This window comes from Callospermophilus lateralis, chromosome 5 (assembly GCF_048772815.1).
Source record: "Callospermophilus lateralis isolate mCalLat2 chromosome 5, mCalLat2.hap1, whole genome shotgun sequence".
Taxonomy (NCBI): Eukaryota; Metazoa; Chordata; class Mammalia; order Rodentia; family Sciuridae; genus Callospermophilus; species Callospermophilus lateralis.
The window spans coordinates 130,094,268-130,108,959 of record NC_135309.1 but is presented as its reverse complement, the minus strand read 5'-3'; the positions used below and the strand labels follow the sequence as shown (position 1 = coordinate 130,108,959).

General features: G+C 35.3%; 1 protein-coding gene across 9 annotated transcripts in view; it reads left to right on the top strand.

The window, feature by feature from the left end:
* The window catches only part of Nnt (nicotinamide nucleotide transhydrogenase), a 92,929-nt gene that overhangs the window by 35,183 nt on the left and 43,054 nt on the right, over window positions 1-14,692 (top strand). For all 9 annotated transcript variants that reach the window (XM_076857310.2, XM_076857307.2, XM_076857315.2 and 6 more), the window contains 7 exons: window positions 4,030-4,163; window positions 4,565-4,756; window positions 5,509-5,662; window positions 8,390-8,551; window positions 9,728-9,838; window positions 11,063-11,208; window positions 12,524-12,719. In XM_076857310.2, the coding sequence (XP_076713425.1) occupies window positions 4,030-4,163; window positions 4,565-4,756; window positions 5,509-5,662; window positions 8,390-8,551; window positions 9,728-9,838; window positions 11,063-11,208; window positions 12,524-12,719 (1,095 nt within the window). The remainder of the gene's footprint in view (window positions 1-4,029; window positions 4,164-4,564; window positions 4,757-5,508; window positions 5,663-8,389; window positions 8,552-9,727; window positions 9,839-11,062; window positions 11,209-12,523; window positions 12,720-14,692) is intronic.

Sequence of the window (14,692 nt, the reverse complement as noted above, 5' to 3'; positions counted from 1 at the left end):
GAAATCCCAATTGTGCCTTCGTAAAAGAAAATATCTTTCATCTGTGTTCTTTGATTAACTCTTCTGCAGTTATGTCTTAAAATACTCAAGATGCTCATTTTATCTTTTATCCTTATTTCTAGGACCTCATCAGATTGTATATTGGGAAGATTTTGCAGAAAATATTGGTTGTATTTTCCCCCTATGTTATACATTGTAAACAATCTGTACACACTTCCTGTTCTCCATCTTTAGTTACGTCTCTGTCTTCCTTTATAAATATCTATATTTTGGTGGTGCTGGGGATTAAACTCATTGCCTAGTACATGCTAGGCAAGTGCTCTACCACTGAACTACATCCCCAGCCTCTTTTATAAGTGTTTTGGTGTGCTCTTTGAAAGACTATCCTAACTACACATTTAGGATGTTGCTGTAGTTGGGAGGACAGGTATCTTTGCATGAAGCCTTTTCAGTTAGTAAGTAAAGAGGTTTGGTCTGATGCTTTTTCAAAGGTATTCTAATTCTCCTAGTACCGAATCTTAAACCACCTTCTCTAATTAAAGGAGAACATGGTTGTGATTTTGTGGAGATACTTTTTTTATTTTTTATTAAAACAATATGTGGCTTTTGTTAGGGAAGCAATGAAGTACAAAATAGAAAATAATGAAATAGCTAGAAAATAGGAAATAATATAAGTGATCCCTCTACTTAGTGAGAAATACTGTTAACATTTTACCATTTCCTTTCTGTATTTTTTTCAATGTGTTCTTATAATGTTTATATCAAGGTGTACTATGTCTTTTTCCCTCATTTAGAATTGAAAGCTTTCCATTTACTGCAATATGATATATCATTAAGAATCCTTGTAAATATATTTTGATGTATTTGCAGAATTTTCTTATTGGGATGTGCCATATTTTATTTAATTGCTCCCCCAAAGTTGGGCTTTTAATTTATTTTCAGTTTCTGTCAATTAAAAAAAAGCTCTTATAACATGTATTTCTGCATAACTCCTATGTCTGCATTTTCACTTACTTTCCCAAGGATTAATCACATATTAGAAGTAGCATCACTGGATATCAATGTTTTTGGTCAGTTGATATACACTTAATAAACTGAATTTTGAAAGATTGTGTAGTTCATAATTTCATCAGGAAGTTTTTTAGTTAATTGTTTTATCTCAACATTAAATATCATGACTTTTTGACTTTGCTAGTTTTAGAGGCCAAAAAACCAATTTCTTACTTTTCCCCCTATTTCTTTGACTGTAGTAGAACTTTTTTTCCATTAAAAAATTGACCATTTATATTTATTGTTCATTTATCTATTAGAATCTTAGCATTTTGTTTTTATTTAAATTTCCGTGAACTTTTTAGTAGACTAATTTTTGTCATTTGTGATTTTTGAGGATTATAATATCTACACTTTTCAAATTTAAATATATTGATGCTTTTCCTTGTAATTTCTGTCATTTCCGTCATTGCTTTAAATTTAGAAAGTAGTTTCTGTATTCACAAACTAAAGAGATATTTAACCAGTTCTCTTACTCCAGTTTTCTTTCTTTTTTTGGGGGGTTGGTTCTCTTACAGTTAATTCTGATCTACCTAGTAAAAGGATATTATGTTTGGGTAGAGTCTTTTTTTTCTTCCAAATACCTAACTAATCATATAATTTCTTTTGTTCTTTACATTTTATGACGCCACATTTATCAGATATTGACTTTTATCATATTAGGCTATTAGAGTAAGATAGTATTTTGAAATTGTCTCCTCAGTTTTTCTCTTGACCTATTCTTTTGAGGATTTGCTCATTGGGAACTTTTATTTACTACCCTGCTTCTCTTTTGGCTCTCTTTTCCCTCCATCTGTTATTAATTTTTATTTCTGCACTTCTTCCAGAATTAAAAAAAAATTGCTTCATAAGTGAGTGTTTACGGGCAGCTGCACTGTTAGATTTATCATTGTATTCCCTGTAGCCCTTATTAAGATTTCTTAATTTTAAAATTAGAACATTTGAGAGATAAGAAAAAGTGCAGAGAAGAAAATAACTTGGTCTCCCCACTCAAATATACCATAATATTGTTAAATGTTATTTCACAGAATTTACCACAATCTATATAGTGTATATATGTGTGTGTGTGTGTGTGTGTGTGTGTGTGTGTGTATACATATATATGAGAAACACTGAAATACACCCGTTTATAAGCATATACTACTTTGTTATGTGCTTTTTACTTTTAATAACTTTATATCTTTAACTATTCCTCTCTGAATGAAGTAGATTTTTAAATTATTCTGGTGATCTCTACCAGTCTGTACACTAAATAATCACTCATCATGAAGGAGTATGCTGTTGTTTCAAAAATGATCGAGTTTTGGAGAAATAATATGGATAGAACACCTGTTATCTCTAAGATGCACATATGTGTATGTATTTTTTAAGACTGTATTAGCTGTTGCACAGTCGTTTTATTCAGGTTGAGTGAGTAAAATGTGAGAAGACAAATAGATTGTGCATTTTATGTGTTTTTGAAGGATGCTAAATGGTTTGGCCACTTGAGGTCTTGCAGAGTAGTAGCATTGCAGTCTAGGGACTGATCCTTGGCTATTGATGTCTCAGAAAGAAGAAGGAATCCAGAATTTCTAGGGCACGAGAAATTAGATGCCAAGATTTTGTACATTAGTAGCTGCAAAGTCTGTTCAATCAAGTCAAAGGGGTAGACCTGAACTCAAAGGGTCATTTTCGGTACCATGACTGGAGGGTACAAGTAAGGTGGAAGGAAAATCTCTAACAAACAGTAGGTTGGGCAGTAGAGAAGTGGCTCTGGGTGAGAGGGTTGGAGTGGTGATGACAGCAATATCTGGAGAGTACAGGTGAGCACTTTAGATTGACTTCATTGTGAGGATGCAACTGCTATCTTTCACTGGGGAGCTGAGGCACATGACCTTTATTATGGGAGGTGTGTGTGGTTTGCATCCTCAAATTCTCATGGTTGAGTACAATTTAGTTAAATATTTTTAAGGATGCTTTGTTAGACTATGTGGGGAGGGAAGGAGGAACACTTTCAGGGAATTTTGAGAAGTTATGAAACTACCAGGATTTTAAGGCATTGTCTTTTGGGAAAAATGTGTCTTGATGCTTACTGTGTCCATGAATACTCAGAAGAGAGAACCAGAGATTATCCAACAAATCATGTGGCAGCCAGCTGATTATGGTTGAGGCTAAAGGTCCAATGGGTAGTAATGAGAGGGCATAATAGAAGAGCACTTCAGCTGAGGAAGGAAGGCTTTCAGTAAGGAGAGCCTCAGGATTTGAACTTGATCTTGACAATATGAAGTTTGTAGCAAAAAGGAGTTACCATATAAACCCTCATATCTCCACAGTCTTTTATCACATGTGCTACAAAGGACTGTTATTTTTCTTTTTGAATCGTATGTATTCCAGTCAAGTGGATTGAAAATTAGATGATTGTAACACAAATTTTATTTTTAATTGATTTCTGATTATAAAGTTGACATGACACTTTCTGTTCTCTCCTAGAAGTTATCCTTGTTAAATTAAGGTAGGTTAATACAATGTGTTGGGTAATCTGTGATATTTTTAAGATATGTGGAAATAGTCTATTTTGTAATTTGTAAAGCAGTACCAACTATACTCTTGACATTTATGAATTGTTTAACTTGAGTGAACAACATGATTTCTGTAAAGGCTTATTATTATTCATTAAAAAAAACCCCACCAAATTGTTTCTTTCTGGGTATATGAGCTAGTTGGGAAAAGCAGGGCTGAGATTCTCATGCTGAGCAGGTGGCAAACCTCACTCACCAGCTGAATGGCTCCATCCTGCACACTGGCTTTACAGCCCACGTTAATATTTTTTTCCTGTAGAGAAAGATCTATCTCAACTGTGTTACCTGTGGTCTTTAGTGATATCTTGGAAAGAGTTAAAATTGCAGATGTTAAATTCCTGAGTGCCCAGAGACTCCCTAACAATTAGAATATAAAGCTTTTCAGAGTGATAATTTGTATTGTTTTCTTTAATTTTATTAGGTAAAAAAGCTCCTGTTTTATTTAGTAAAGAAATGATTGAGTCAATGAAGGAAGGTTCAGTTGTTGTGGATCTAGCTGCAGAAGCTGGCGGAAACTTTGAAACCACTAAGCCAGGAGAACTTTATATTCATAAGGTATAGCAAAAAAGCATTTTCTGCCTGTGAATGAATGCTACTATTATTATTAATTTGTGAGGTGTTTTTTTTTTGTTTTTGTTTTTTTTTTTTTTTTGCAGTACTGGGAATAGAATTCATGGCAGGTGTTCTGTCACTGAGCTACATCCCAGCTTCCTCTGAGGGGGATGTTTATTCCTTTAAGTATTTGAAAAAATTGAGACCTGAAACTTTAAAAAATTAAAAACAGGTGCAGTTAAAGATCTTTTTGAAATTCGTACTTATGTTTGAGAGAAAGTATGTATATATATGCAAAAGATATATAATTTTAAAACTTAGTATTGAGTATGAGTGGGAATTGTCCTGGAAAGAATGTGAGCATAAGGTAATATACCTCTTTGACTGTATGCGTTTTCATTTAGGGAGTCACTCATATAGGCTACACAGACCTTCCCAGCCGGATGGCCACCCAGGCCAGTACTCTGTATTCCAACAATATTACCAAGCTCCTGAAGGCCATCAGCCCTGACAAAGATAATTTTTATTTTGAAGTGAAAGATGATTTTGACTTTGGTACAATGGGTCATGTCATTAGAGGAACTGTAGTGATGAAGGTAAGTAGAGATGTCTTCTTTCCTGTGTGTGTGTGTGTGTGTGTGTGTGTGTGTGTGTGTTTTATTATTTTGCAGTACTTGCAATTGCATCCAGGGGGCTCTACCACTTAGCTGCATCCCAGCCTTTAGTATTATTTTATTTTGAGTCAGAGTCTTTTCAAGGTGTCAGGCTTGAATGCGAATTGAATGTGGTAATTCTCTTGCCTTAGCCTCCCTAGTTGCTGGGATTATAGATATGCACTACTGCTCCTGGCCCTTCCTGTGTTTTTAATGTAAATTCATTTTAGAATTTTTGTTCAGGCAAGAATCATTTTCAAATATTAATGTACTCTACTGAAATACTGACATACCAGGTTTATGCCAATAAAATTATTTAAAAGTGGAGAATGATTTAAAGAAAAATATTTCAAAGTCTCAAATATATACAACTCACTGAAAATGTTCTTTGCATTTGAAAACCAGAAACAAATGGAAATTGAATAAAATAAAGCAGTGTTTTCTCCACAGGCCTGCTTTTTTGGTTTTGATCTGTATTTTCTATATACATTCTACACACATACAAATTATAGATCTATGTATGTGTAATACAATCTTAAATATTTGTGTACACATTATAAATTTTATGAATTTATAATATACTTATGTAAAATTATATGTAGAATAGCTTTTTAAAAAGACAGCTATTTCTGTAAGTGGTTTTTGAAATATTGGTTTGACCTTTTAAAATAATACTATTTTCTGATCTCTGTTAGGATGGTGAAGTGATTTTCCCTGCTCCCACACCGAAAAATATTCCTCAAGGTGCCCCAGTAAAACAGAAGACAGTGGCTGAGCTAGAAGCTGAAAAGGCAGCTACTGTTACACCGTTCAGGAGGACCATGGCCACAGCTTCTGCCTACACAGCAGGTGAGGATCCTGGCTGTGTAGCAAAGAGACCTGATTGTGTTCATTTTATATGTAATGTCGTAATTGTCAAATTAGGTAAATGCAATGGTGTTGTTGTTCTGTGGATTCCATTCATAACTGGGCCTGATAGACTTGACTTTTTATCAATATGCTACTTGTCTCACTTCTTTTTCTTCTTCTTTTTTAAATATTTAGTTTTTAGTCGTAGGTGGACACAGTCTTTTATTTTTATGTGGTGCTGAGGATCGAACCCAGTGCCTCACACACGCTAGGCTAGCGCTCTACCTCTGAGCCACAACCCCACCCCACTTGTCTCACTTCTTTGGGATTGATTAACCACTCCAGAGACACAAACTGTATGCTGAATACTTAAGAGAAGCCATGTGAAATGACATCCAGGCTGTGAGCATGATTCCTTTTATAGAAAACATTTTAAATATAGTCATTGATATTTCTATCCACACTGACTATATTGGTCGTGATGGATATCAGATTGTGTTGGTGTTAAGTTATGTGTAAATGTAGTTAAGGTGTACTTTGCAAAACATCAGTTGTGAGTAGTTGGGTAAGTATCTGAGTAGTTGGGTAAGACTGGGGAACCAAATATTTGCCTTAAAGAATAAACACTGCAATTATATAGCCTTTGGATATTTGACTAACATTCTAAATTACTCACCTAGTAAAAATTTACTATTTTGATTTTGATCTCTTTACAATTTAATGTAAGTTTTGTTGTTGTTGTTGTTTTTAAGTTCAACTTTGTGAAAACCTGAAAGAATTATTGTAAAATAGTGACAAATATTCATTATGGTTATGCATTGTTAGATACTGGGTATTTGACTTAAAATTGGTTTCTCTTTCATAGAACAAATTAAAAATATTTAGATCTACTTAGAGCCAAAATAAAAACAAAGGAAAACTTTAAAGAACGAAGAACAAGCACCAGGCACACAGAATTCTTGTAGCCTCAGCATTATCTGAATTCCCATGTGAGTCCAGATGTTCTAAAGCTAAGTGTGTAACTCCTTGAATAAAGAGCTCAATTCAGCAAAATGAGTGGAAAGCTTCTGGTGATGAACATTACGAGTAGATAGGGCAGTGTCCCTACTTGCACTCACTTGTTTAAAAAAAAAGAAAAAAAGAAATTAGATTATTGTATCATATGTGGAGTATTTTCTGAGTAGGATTATAAATTTCTATTTATCTTTGAAATTCCTAAGAAAATGATGGGAAAGTGCATGCAGTTTTATTTTTCTAGGTTTCAGTTACATTTATTGAGTCAAGGTATATTACTTTTTGCTAGATTATTAAAGAATTGATCTTTGTATGTCTCTTTGATGATGCAAACAAATGACTATGGATTATGATAATTCAATATTTTCTGACTAATGTGGTTAGAATAAGAATTATCATTTAGTGAGTGCTAGGCATTGTGCTGAATATTTCATATGCCTTAGGCTAATTTTATTCTTTATAAGAATTCAGTAAGGTAGGCATAATATTATATTCTTTTGCAGATGAAGACAGGGTTACTAATTTTATGGATAAAGACACCAAAGCACAGACAACTTAGGCAATTTGCTTTAGATCACACAGCTGGAGGGCAGCAGAATGAGGATTTGAACCAGGCAGTATGACTTAGGAAAACTTATGATTAACTACAACCCTAAACAGCTCTCTGATTTTTAACTAGAAGGCCAAATATTTTATCTGACTTTCCCTCCAGATGGTTAACAGGCCATGTGTTAGAACCTTGGAAATATTGTATGTGGGTAGAAAAACATAAACCTTCACTCTTACTGAATGACTTAAAGTAAAATTAATGTCAATTTGTAGATGTCCCAGTTACGCCGTTTAGAAAATAATGGTTCCTACCAAAGAAGTGAGAGGTTCCTCCCCGGTAATGCACTGTAGTTCTATTTTCACTGACCATTAGGTAACCCTTTCTCCTGCTGCAGAGCAGCTCTCCACATGTTTGCTATTAAGGAAGGCGCTAATTAAAGATGTATGTTCAGAGCTGACTGTTTGTATTCTGCACATTCTTAATTTAATTTGTATTTTTTTTTCCTTTTCTTTGTAAAATCCTGTTTGCTGACTTGGTGTTGAGGCTAGAGCTGACTGCCCTGGCCAGCAGTCCAGTCCAGATTCGGGAGCAATTGCAAAACTTCTGTCCCGGGTGGGTGGAAGCCATATGTTTTGGGGAGGTGCTGGAGTGAATGAAATCCTTCCTACTCTTTTAAAACCTCTCTTCCTCAGCCAATTCTGAGAGTGACATAAAATTGGCCTCATAAAAGTCCTGTCTTATAAAGGTTATGTCTTGCCCAAGTAGAAAATGCTTTGTAGCTCCTCTGTAGGCCTATAATTCTGGAATAAAAATGTTTGTATAAATACATGTGGCATTGTCAATGAAAGTTGAAACAGGGAAGAGGACAAAGCTTTGCAAAGGAAAATGTGCAAATTATTATTAAGATGACTCATAAATATTAGTGGATCTTTACAAAGTATTTGAGAGATGGAGTGGTCAGAAAGTTGTGTTTTGTCCATAATGTCTTCCTCCTTCCCCTACTTCTCAAATGCCAAATGTGTAATTTGCTCTTTATTGGCAAGGGAGTGGAATGTAAGACACAGACTCTTCATATGTTTGACTGTGTGTGGAGGTATGTATGTGTTCTTTTTTAATCTGAGATAATGGGAAGTCATCTCACACTCTTTACTTTCTTTCTCTAGGTCTTACTGGGATGCTGGGTTTGGGCATTGTGGCTCCCAATCTAGCCTTTTCTCAGATGGTGACCACTTTTGGCTTGGCTGGCATCGTGGGGTACCACACCGTCTGGGGAGTGACTCCTGCTCTCCACTCACCACTGATGTCTGTGACTAATGCAATCTCAGGTTTGTTCTTCATGTGTTTGCTTCATCTTAGGTTTTCAAAGGCTTCTTAGCTTTAGGAGTACTTTCCATGAGTTTTATAAAGTCTGTGTTTTCAAATTGTTTCCCTTGGTATAAGGGGTGGTTATTAAGGTGATTCACTGCTTCCCCAAAGGTGTGGGGGGGTTGTGAAGTAAAAGGTCATGCAGCATTAGCCCTTTTGGCTGCTTCTGTTTCAAGCAATGAAGGTCTACTGGTATTTCTTTCAATGATGATTTCCTTTAAGGAAAGGTTTCACTGATGAAATGTGAAAACTCCTGTTTTCACAGAATCAGTTGCCACATCCTATGGGTGCTCTTCTTAAGTCAAACTGACATTCAGCCTATCAAGGTTCCAATAAGTGATACCAATACATGGTATCAGTTCACAGTACAGCACAGGAGATAGGAACTGGCTTGCTGAGACTGCATCAGGCATTTCTTTACTCTGATCCAAGCTGCCATCCATGTGGCTGCATAGGAACTGTTCTTTGCCCCCCCAGTGATGGCTCCAACATGAGGAAATGAAACACACATGGGACAGGCAACAGGTCCCTTGATCATTTCTTTTTTCTTCTCTAGTGGTGCTGGGGATTAAACCCAAGGCCTCACATATGCCAGGCAAACACCCTACCACTGAGCTACATTCCCAGCCATCCATGGTCATTTCTTATAACATTGTTAGGATTTCTGCAGAGATGTCAAGTTTCAAGAGGTACTATATTCAGGAAAGCCCAAAGCTGCGGCATCCCCATCAAGTATTTATAGTTCACAATTAGTCCTTTCCAGTCTGTTTATAAGGTATCTACCTGTGGACACTTTTCCCTATAAGCAATGTTGTCTAGTGGCATTGTTGATTTATATCAATCAGGGTCAGAGCAAAAAAGTTACAGGAAGGTCAGATTCTAATGCAAAAGGAGGAAAAGTTTTGCTAACATTTTGCCCACGATAGTACTTTAAGTGAGAAAGGTGTGGAGGAGTGTTATCTATAGTCCTCATTAGGAGAATTGTTTATGTCTGAATGGAGGCACAAAGAGGCTGCTTTGTGTTTGGTAGTGAGAACTTTCCCCTTGTGAATCTGTGTATGACAGGTCTGTCCTTCAGCTGTGACATTTCATTTGGAGTTACCTCTATAATCACCATATTAATGTTTTCTTTCTAGGTTTGACAGCAGTTGGTGGATTGGCGCTGATGGGGGGACATTTGTATCCTTCCACAACTTCTCAGGGTCTTGCTGCTCTTGCTACATTCATCTCCTCAGTCAACATTGCAGGTATGATGATCATGAAAGAACCTAGAGTGCAATTTTTTTTTTCCTTTTGGTGCCAGGGATTGAACCCAGTGGTGCTTAACCACTGAGCAACATCCCCAGCACTTTTTTACTTTGAGACAGTGCCTTACCAGGTTGCTGAACCTGGCCTTGAACTTGTGACCTTCCCTTGTCAGCCTCCTTATATTGGTATTGCAACCATATACTACTGTGCTCAGCTTAGAGTACTATTTTTAATGAAGACACAGGCTGCAAATTCAAATCAGAATAAAGTGGACTTTCTGACTTTAAGAAACTAACTGTACCATGAAAGAATATTTCACTCAGACCATAAATGCTCTTTGTGAAGGAAACTTGATAATTTTGTCCATTTGTAATTGTTAGAAACTCTGTTGATAAAAGAGCAACTTTCCCCATGCCCCCAAACAAACAAAATGATGTCTTGCTACAAGTTAACTAGAAAGTTATCAAGTGCATAGTTTTGGATTACAATGATTTAGTGCTATCACCTAACATCTACAAAGGCGTATAATTTTATATAACATTTTAGTCATCTGCCTTACTGCAGACAATGTTTGTTTCTAAAAATTGAAAGCTTAACACACTATTCATGTATGAGCCTCATTTGGTGCTATTTTGTAGCTAAAATTCTTTAATGTGTCCAAGAAACATGGTGCCTATCCATATGCTATCTTTTCTTTATCACTTAGTACAGTTTAACAAATGAAATAACCTAATATTAAGAAAAAAAAATAGAGGCTGGGGTTGTGGCTCAGCAGTTAGATGCTCACCTAGCATGGGCAGGGCGCTGGGTTTAATTCTTAGCACCACATAAAAATAAAATAAAGGTATTGTGTTCAACTACAACTGAAACAAAATATTTTTAAAAAGAAAAAAAATACCGACCATTGATCTTTTGCATTTCCAAGCTTTTTGAAGGGCTCTTTGCTTTTAGTCATGCAGAAATAGTTGGTTTTGCATTTTGATAGCAAGTTTCCTTCCTGAATATATGTGAAAATATGTAGGGTTTTTTTTTCCCCCACTAATTTCTGGCTTGAATAGTAGAATGATTTTTATTTTTGACATTCTAAAAATGTTACTTAAGTTATATTTATACCTAGGTGATAAAATATGTTTAAACAGAAAAATTATAACATTTTTGGAAAAAAAAAATCACTGCTCAATGGGACACCTCTTTTTGTTTTGTCTTCCCTTTGCTTTGATAAGGTGGCTTTCTGGTGACTCAGAGAATGCTGGACATGTTCAAGCGTCCCACGGATCCCCCAGAATATAATTACCTGTATCTGCTCCCTGCTGGCACCTTCGTGGGTGGATATTTAGCTGCCCTTTATAGTGGCTATAACATTGAACAAGTAAGAGGATTTTTGAATGGTTTTATTTTTACCACTGTGTTTTCTTTCTTATTAGATTTAACATTATTATTACACAATTCAAACTCTTAAGAAAATACTACTCTGCCAAGCAAATACAGTAATTACCATTCCCTTAGTATAAGGACCCTGGATTCTATAGATAGATTTGCCTGCTAATGGAGGTTTACCTGTCCCTAAATTTTTACATGAAAAAAAGGTTGAGAAGGTATTAGTACCTTCTGTATGTACATGGCTGGGTTGTTGTAAGGTTTCAAAGAAATAATCAGTGATTTAATTTGACAAATTTTTGTTATTAAGAACTTAGTCGTTTTCCTGCTTTCTTTCTCCTTTTTGGGCACTTTACCACCAAGCTGTATCCCCAACCCTTTTTATTTTTCATTTTGAGACAGGGTCTTACTAGGTTGCTTAGGGCCTTGCTGAACTTTTCCTATTTTCTTTCTACTTCTACAAATCCAGTAAGTCATGTTGTTACCAGGAAATGTCAGGCCAATTCATTTTTAAAAAGAAAATTTAAAAATTAATGTTGAATAGTAAAAGAGAAATAATCAAGTTGAACTTTGAAAGTTCCCAGTCAAAATATAATATAATAGAGCCTCAACTTTGATCTGAACTATTTTCCATTTCTTTTCAATGACTGTCACTGATTGCAACCTCTGTAACAGAAGAATCATGTCTCTCCTGTTTTCTTCTGTGTTTCTAACATGGAGTATTTGTTGAATTAACAGAATATTTTTTTAGGAAGAGTTGAATCAATGAGTCAGGGACATGAAAGTCTGAATTCCAGATTTGCCCTTTTCATTTGACCTTGAAGAAATCATGTAATCTTTTTAGTCTTAGATTTTCTCTTTTGTAAATCGAAGATAGTTATTCTTTCTTCATGTTGGTCTCATGAAACTAAGTCAAGTGAAGTCTATGCACATTTCCTGGCTCTTATGACATCAGGGCTTAGCTCCTTTGTAACATTTGGTTAGGTTTAGTATCACATCCAACAATAACTCCATTAAATTTAGGTATTTTTATATATATTTATGTATAACATGTGTATAACCCAGAAGAAACCAATTTACATAATGGTATAATTGCAAATATAACACAAAGTATTTAACATGCTAATATTCCTAACAGGTAGGAAAACATACTGAAATATGAAAAGAGCTCAGATTTGTCCCTTTGTTATCCAAACTTAAATTGTTCTTAGAGAATCATGTTTCCATTAGAGAGGTCCTCTCTAATCTAATAGATGGAAGGTTTTAATAATCTCTCTCTCTCTCCCTTTCCCCTTTCCTTTGAAAAGATCATGTACCTAGGCTCGGGCTTGTGCTGTGTTGGTGCCCTGGCTGGCCTTTCCACCCAGGGAACAGCTCGTCTTGGCAATGCATTGGGTATGATTGGGGTTGCTGGAGGCCTGGCAGCCACACTTGGAGGCTTAAAACCGGACCCAGAATTGTTAGCTCAGATGTCTGGAGCAATGGCTTTGGGCGGTACCATTGGTAAGCACTTTTAGGCTTCTGCCTTCATGGAAACCCATGTCCTTCAAATACTTGAGGGCATTCTGCTCAGGGATTTTAGTGTGTTGTTCTACATTGCTTAGCAATGCGAATACATTTTGAGGAATGCATCCTTTCATTGTGGTGCAAATATCATAGAGTGCACTTACACAAATTAGGTGGCTAATGCTTCTAGGCTACAAATCTGTATGTTACTGTACTGAATATGTATGCAGTTGTAATATAATGGTATGTATTCGTGTATCTAAACACAGAAAAGTTACAGTACAAATACTGAGCAACTGGAGTTTTTCATCTTTATTATAACCAATAGGACCAGTGTCATGTCTCTTTATCAGAGTATCTTTATATGGTGCATGCATGGCTGTACTTTGTTAGAGTAAGTCCTTTTATTAGCAGCCTGATTTCTGAACACATATTTCTGTTTGAGGCCCATACTGATGAAGGAATTAAATTAAATTACTTTAATGGAAATTGCATCAGTAAATATTATCATATTTATTAAAGTTGGTATAATTTTCGTTGAAATTCCAGTATTTTAAAACATTGAATAACTATGACGACTGGGTCAAAAGAGATGGTAAGAATTTGATTGTACTCAGTTTTTATTTTCCTTTACTATGCCTAGTTGGCTGATGGTAGAATAGGGCGCTGAAATACTTACGTTTGGACTATATATAGGCACATCTTTTGATCTGGTCGTAAATAACAGTTGAAAATTCTGCTTCTTAGACCTGTTAAAAACTTGAAAATTATATGAGTGGGCAAAGAAACCACTGTTAATCATGTTTAGTATATTAGGACTGTTGTTAAATTTTCAGGAATTTTGCAAGTTTTTAAATATAGCCACCATTAAATCCTAAATTACATTAATTTAAAATAAAATATATTAGAAGCAAAGGTAATAATACTGAAAACACATACTTTTGTAACTAACCAGATTTTATCTTGGGATTATTTATGTCTATTATGGGGTTTAATAGAAATAGTATGAGGTATTGGGCTATTATACATTTCTTCTCAGTCCCACATTCAGTACTATCACATCGGCAGGTAGAAATGATCCTTGATAGAAGTATTTGTACTATTGAAATAAACATATGCTGCACATCTGGGCTTGATTTGTTATTTTATTTATTGTTCAGACATAAGAAAGTGAAGGAAAAATATTAATAATACAGTTTAAGCTTAAAATATGTTGTGACTATAGCCCTTGCACTATAAGTAACACAAAAAGTTGAACAGTCTTCCAATGTTTGAAAACTGTTATCAGATTCAGCAAAGAAGTCCCTTGCAGAGTTGGCAAATGAGTGAAGTTCTCACATACATATATATGCCAAAAACATATGGTGTTTTACTTTCATCTTACTGGTTAATGTAAGCAAAAATATTAGCCAGTGTTTAGGTAGGAAGTCTGTCTGTTCATCAGTTGCAAATACTAGGTTGGCTGCAAGTACAAGAATTTAGCAATAATTAACAAAAGCATCCTAGGACAGTCATTTATCTATATGGAAGTTGGAATGAAGAGTATTGAGTAATTATTATTTGAATTAACGTATACCTTTATATTATTAAAAACTCATGTATTTATTTGCACATGTACACCCCTCATCCCTGTGAATTGGTTGTTAAATATTTACCAGAGTGATGTTCGCTTTAAGCTTTTTGTTGTCCTTCCTTAGGGAAACTTTAAGTTCTTTCTTGATAACCTCTAAAAAAAACTTGAAGGAAGAAAAACCTGTGTTTATGGCAGGAAATCCTTTAGACATATCTTGGCAAATATTTTGAGTCCCACTCATTCTATTTACCTATCTAGAGCTATGAAATTCCTTCAGAGTCTCCTCATTTGGGCATTTTCTGCCCAGAATCTTGCAGTTCTTTACTTTTGGATTTGGCTCCCACCTACCTACCTGAAAACCTGTCCCTGTCACTACCCCCCAGGAATATTCCCTGTT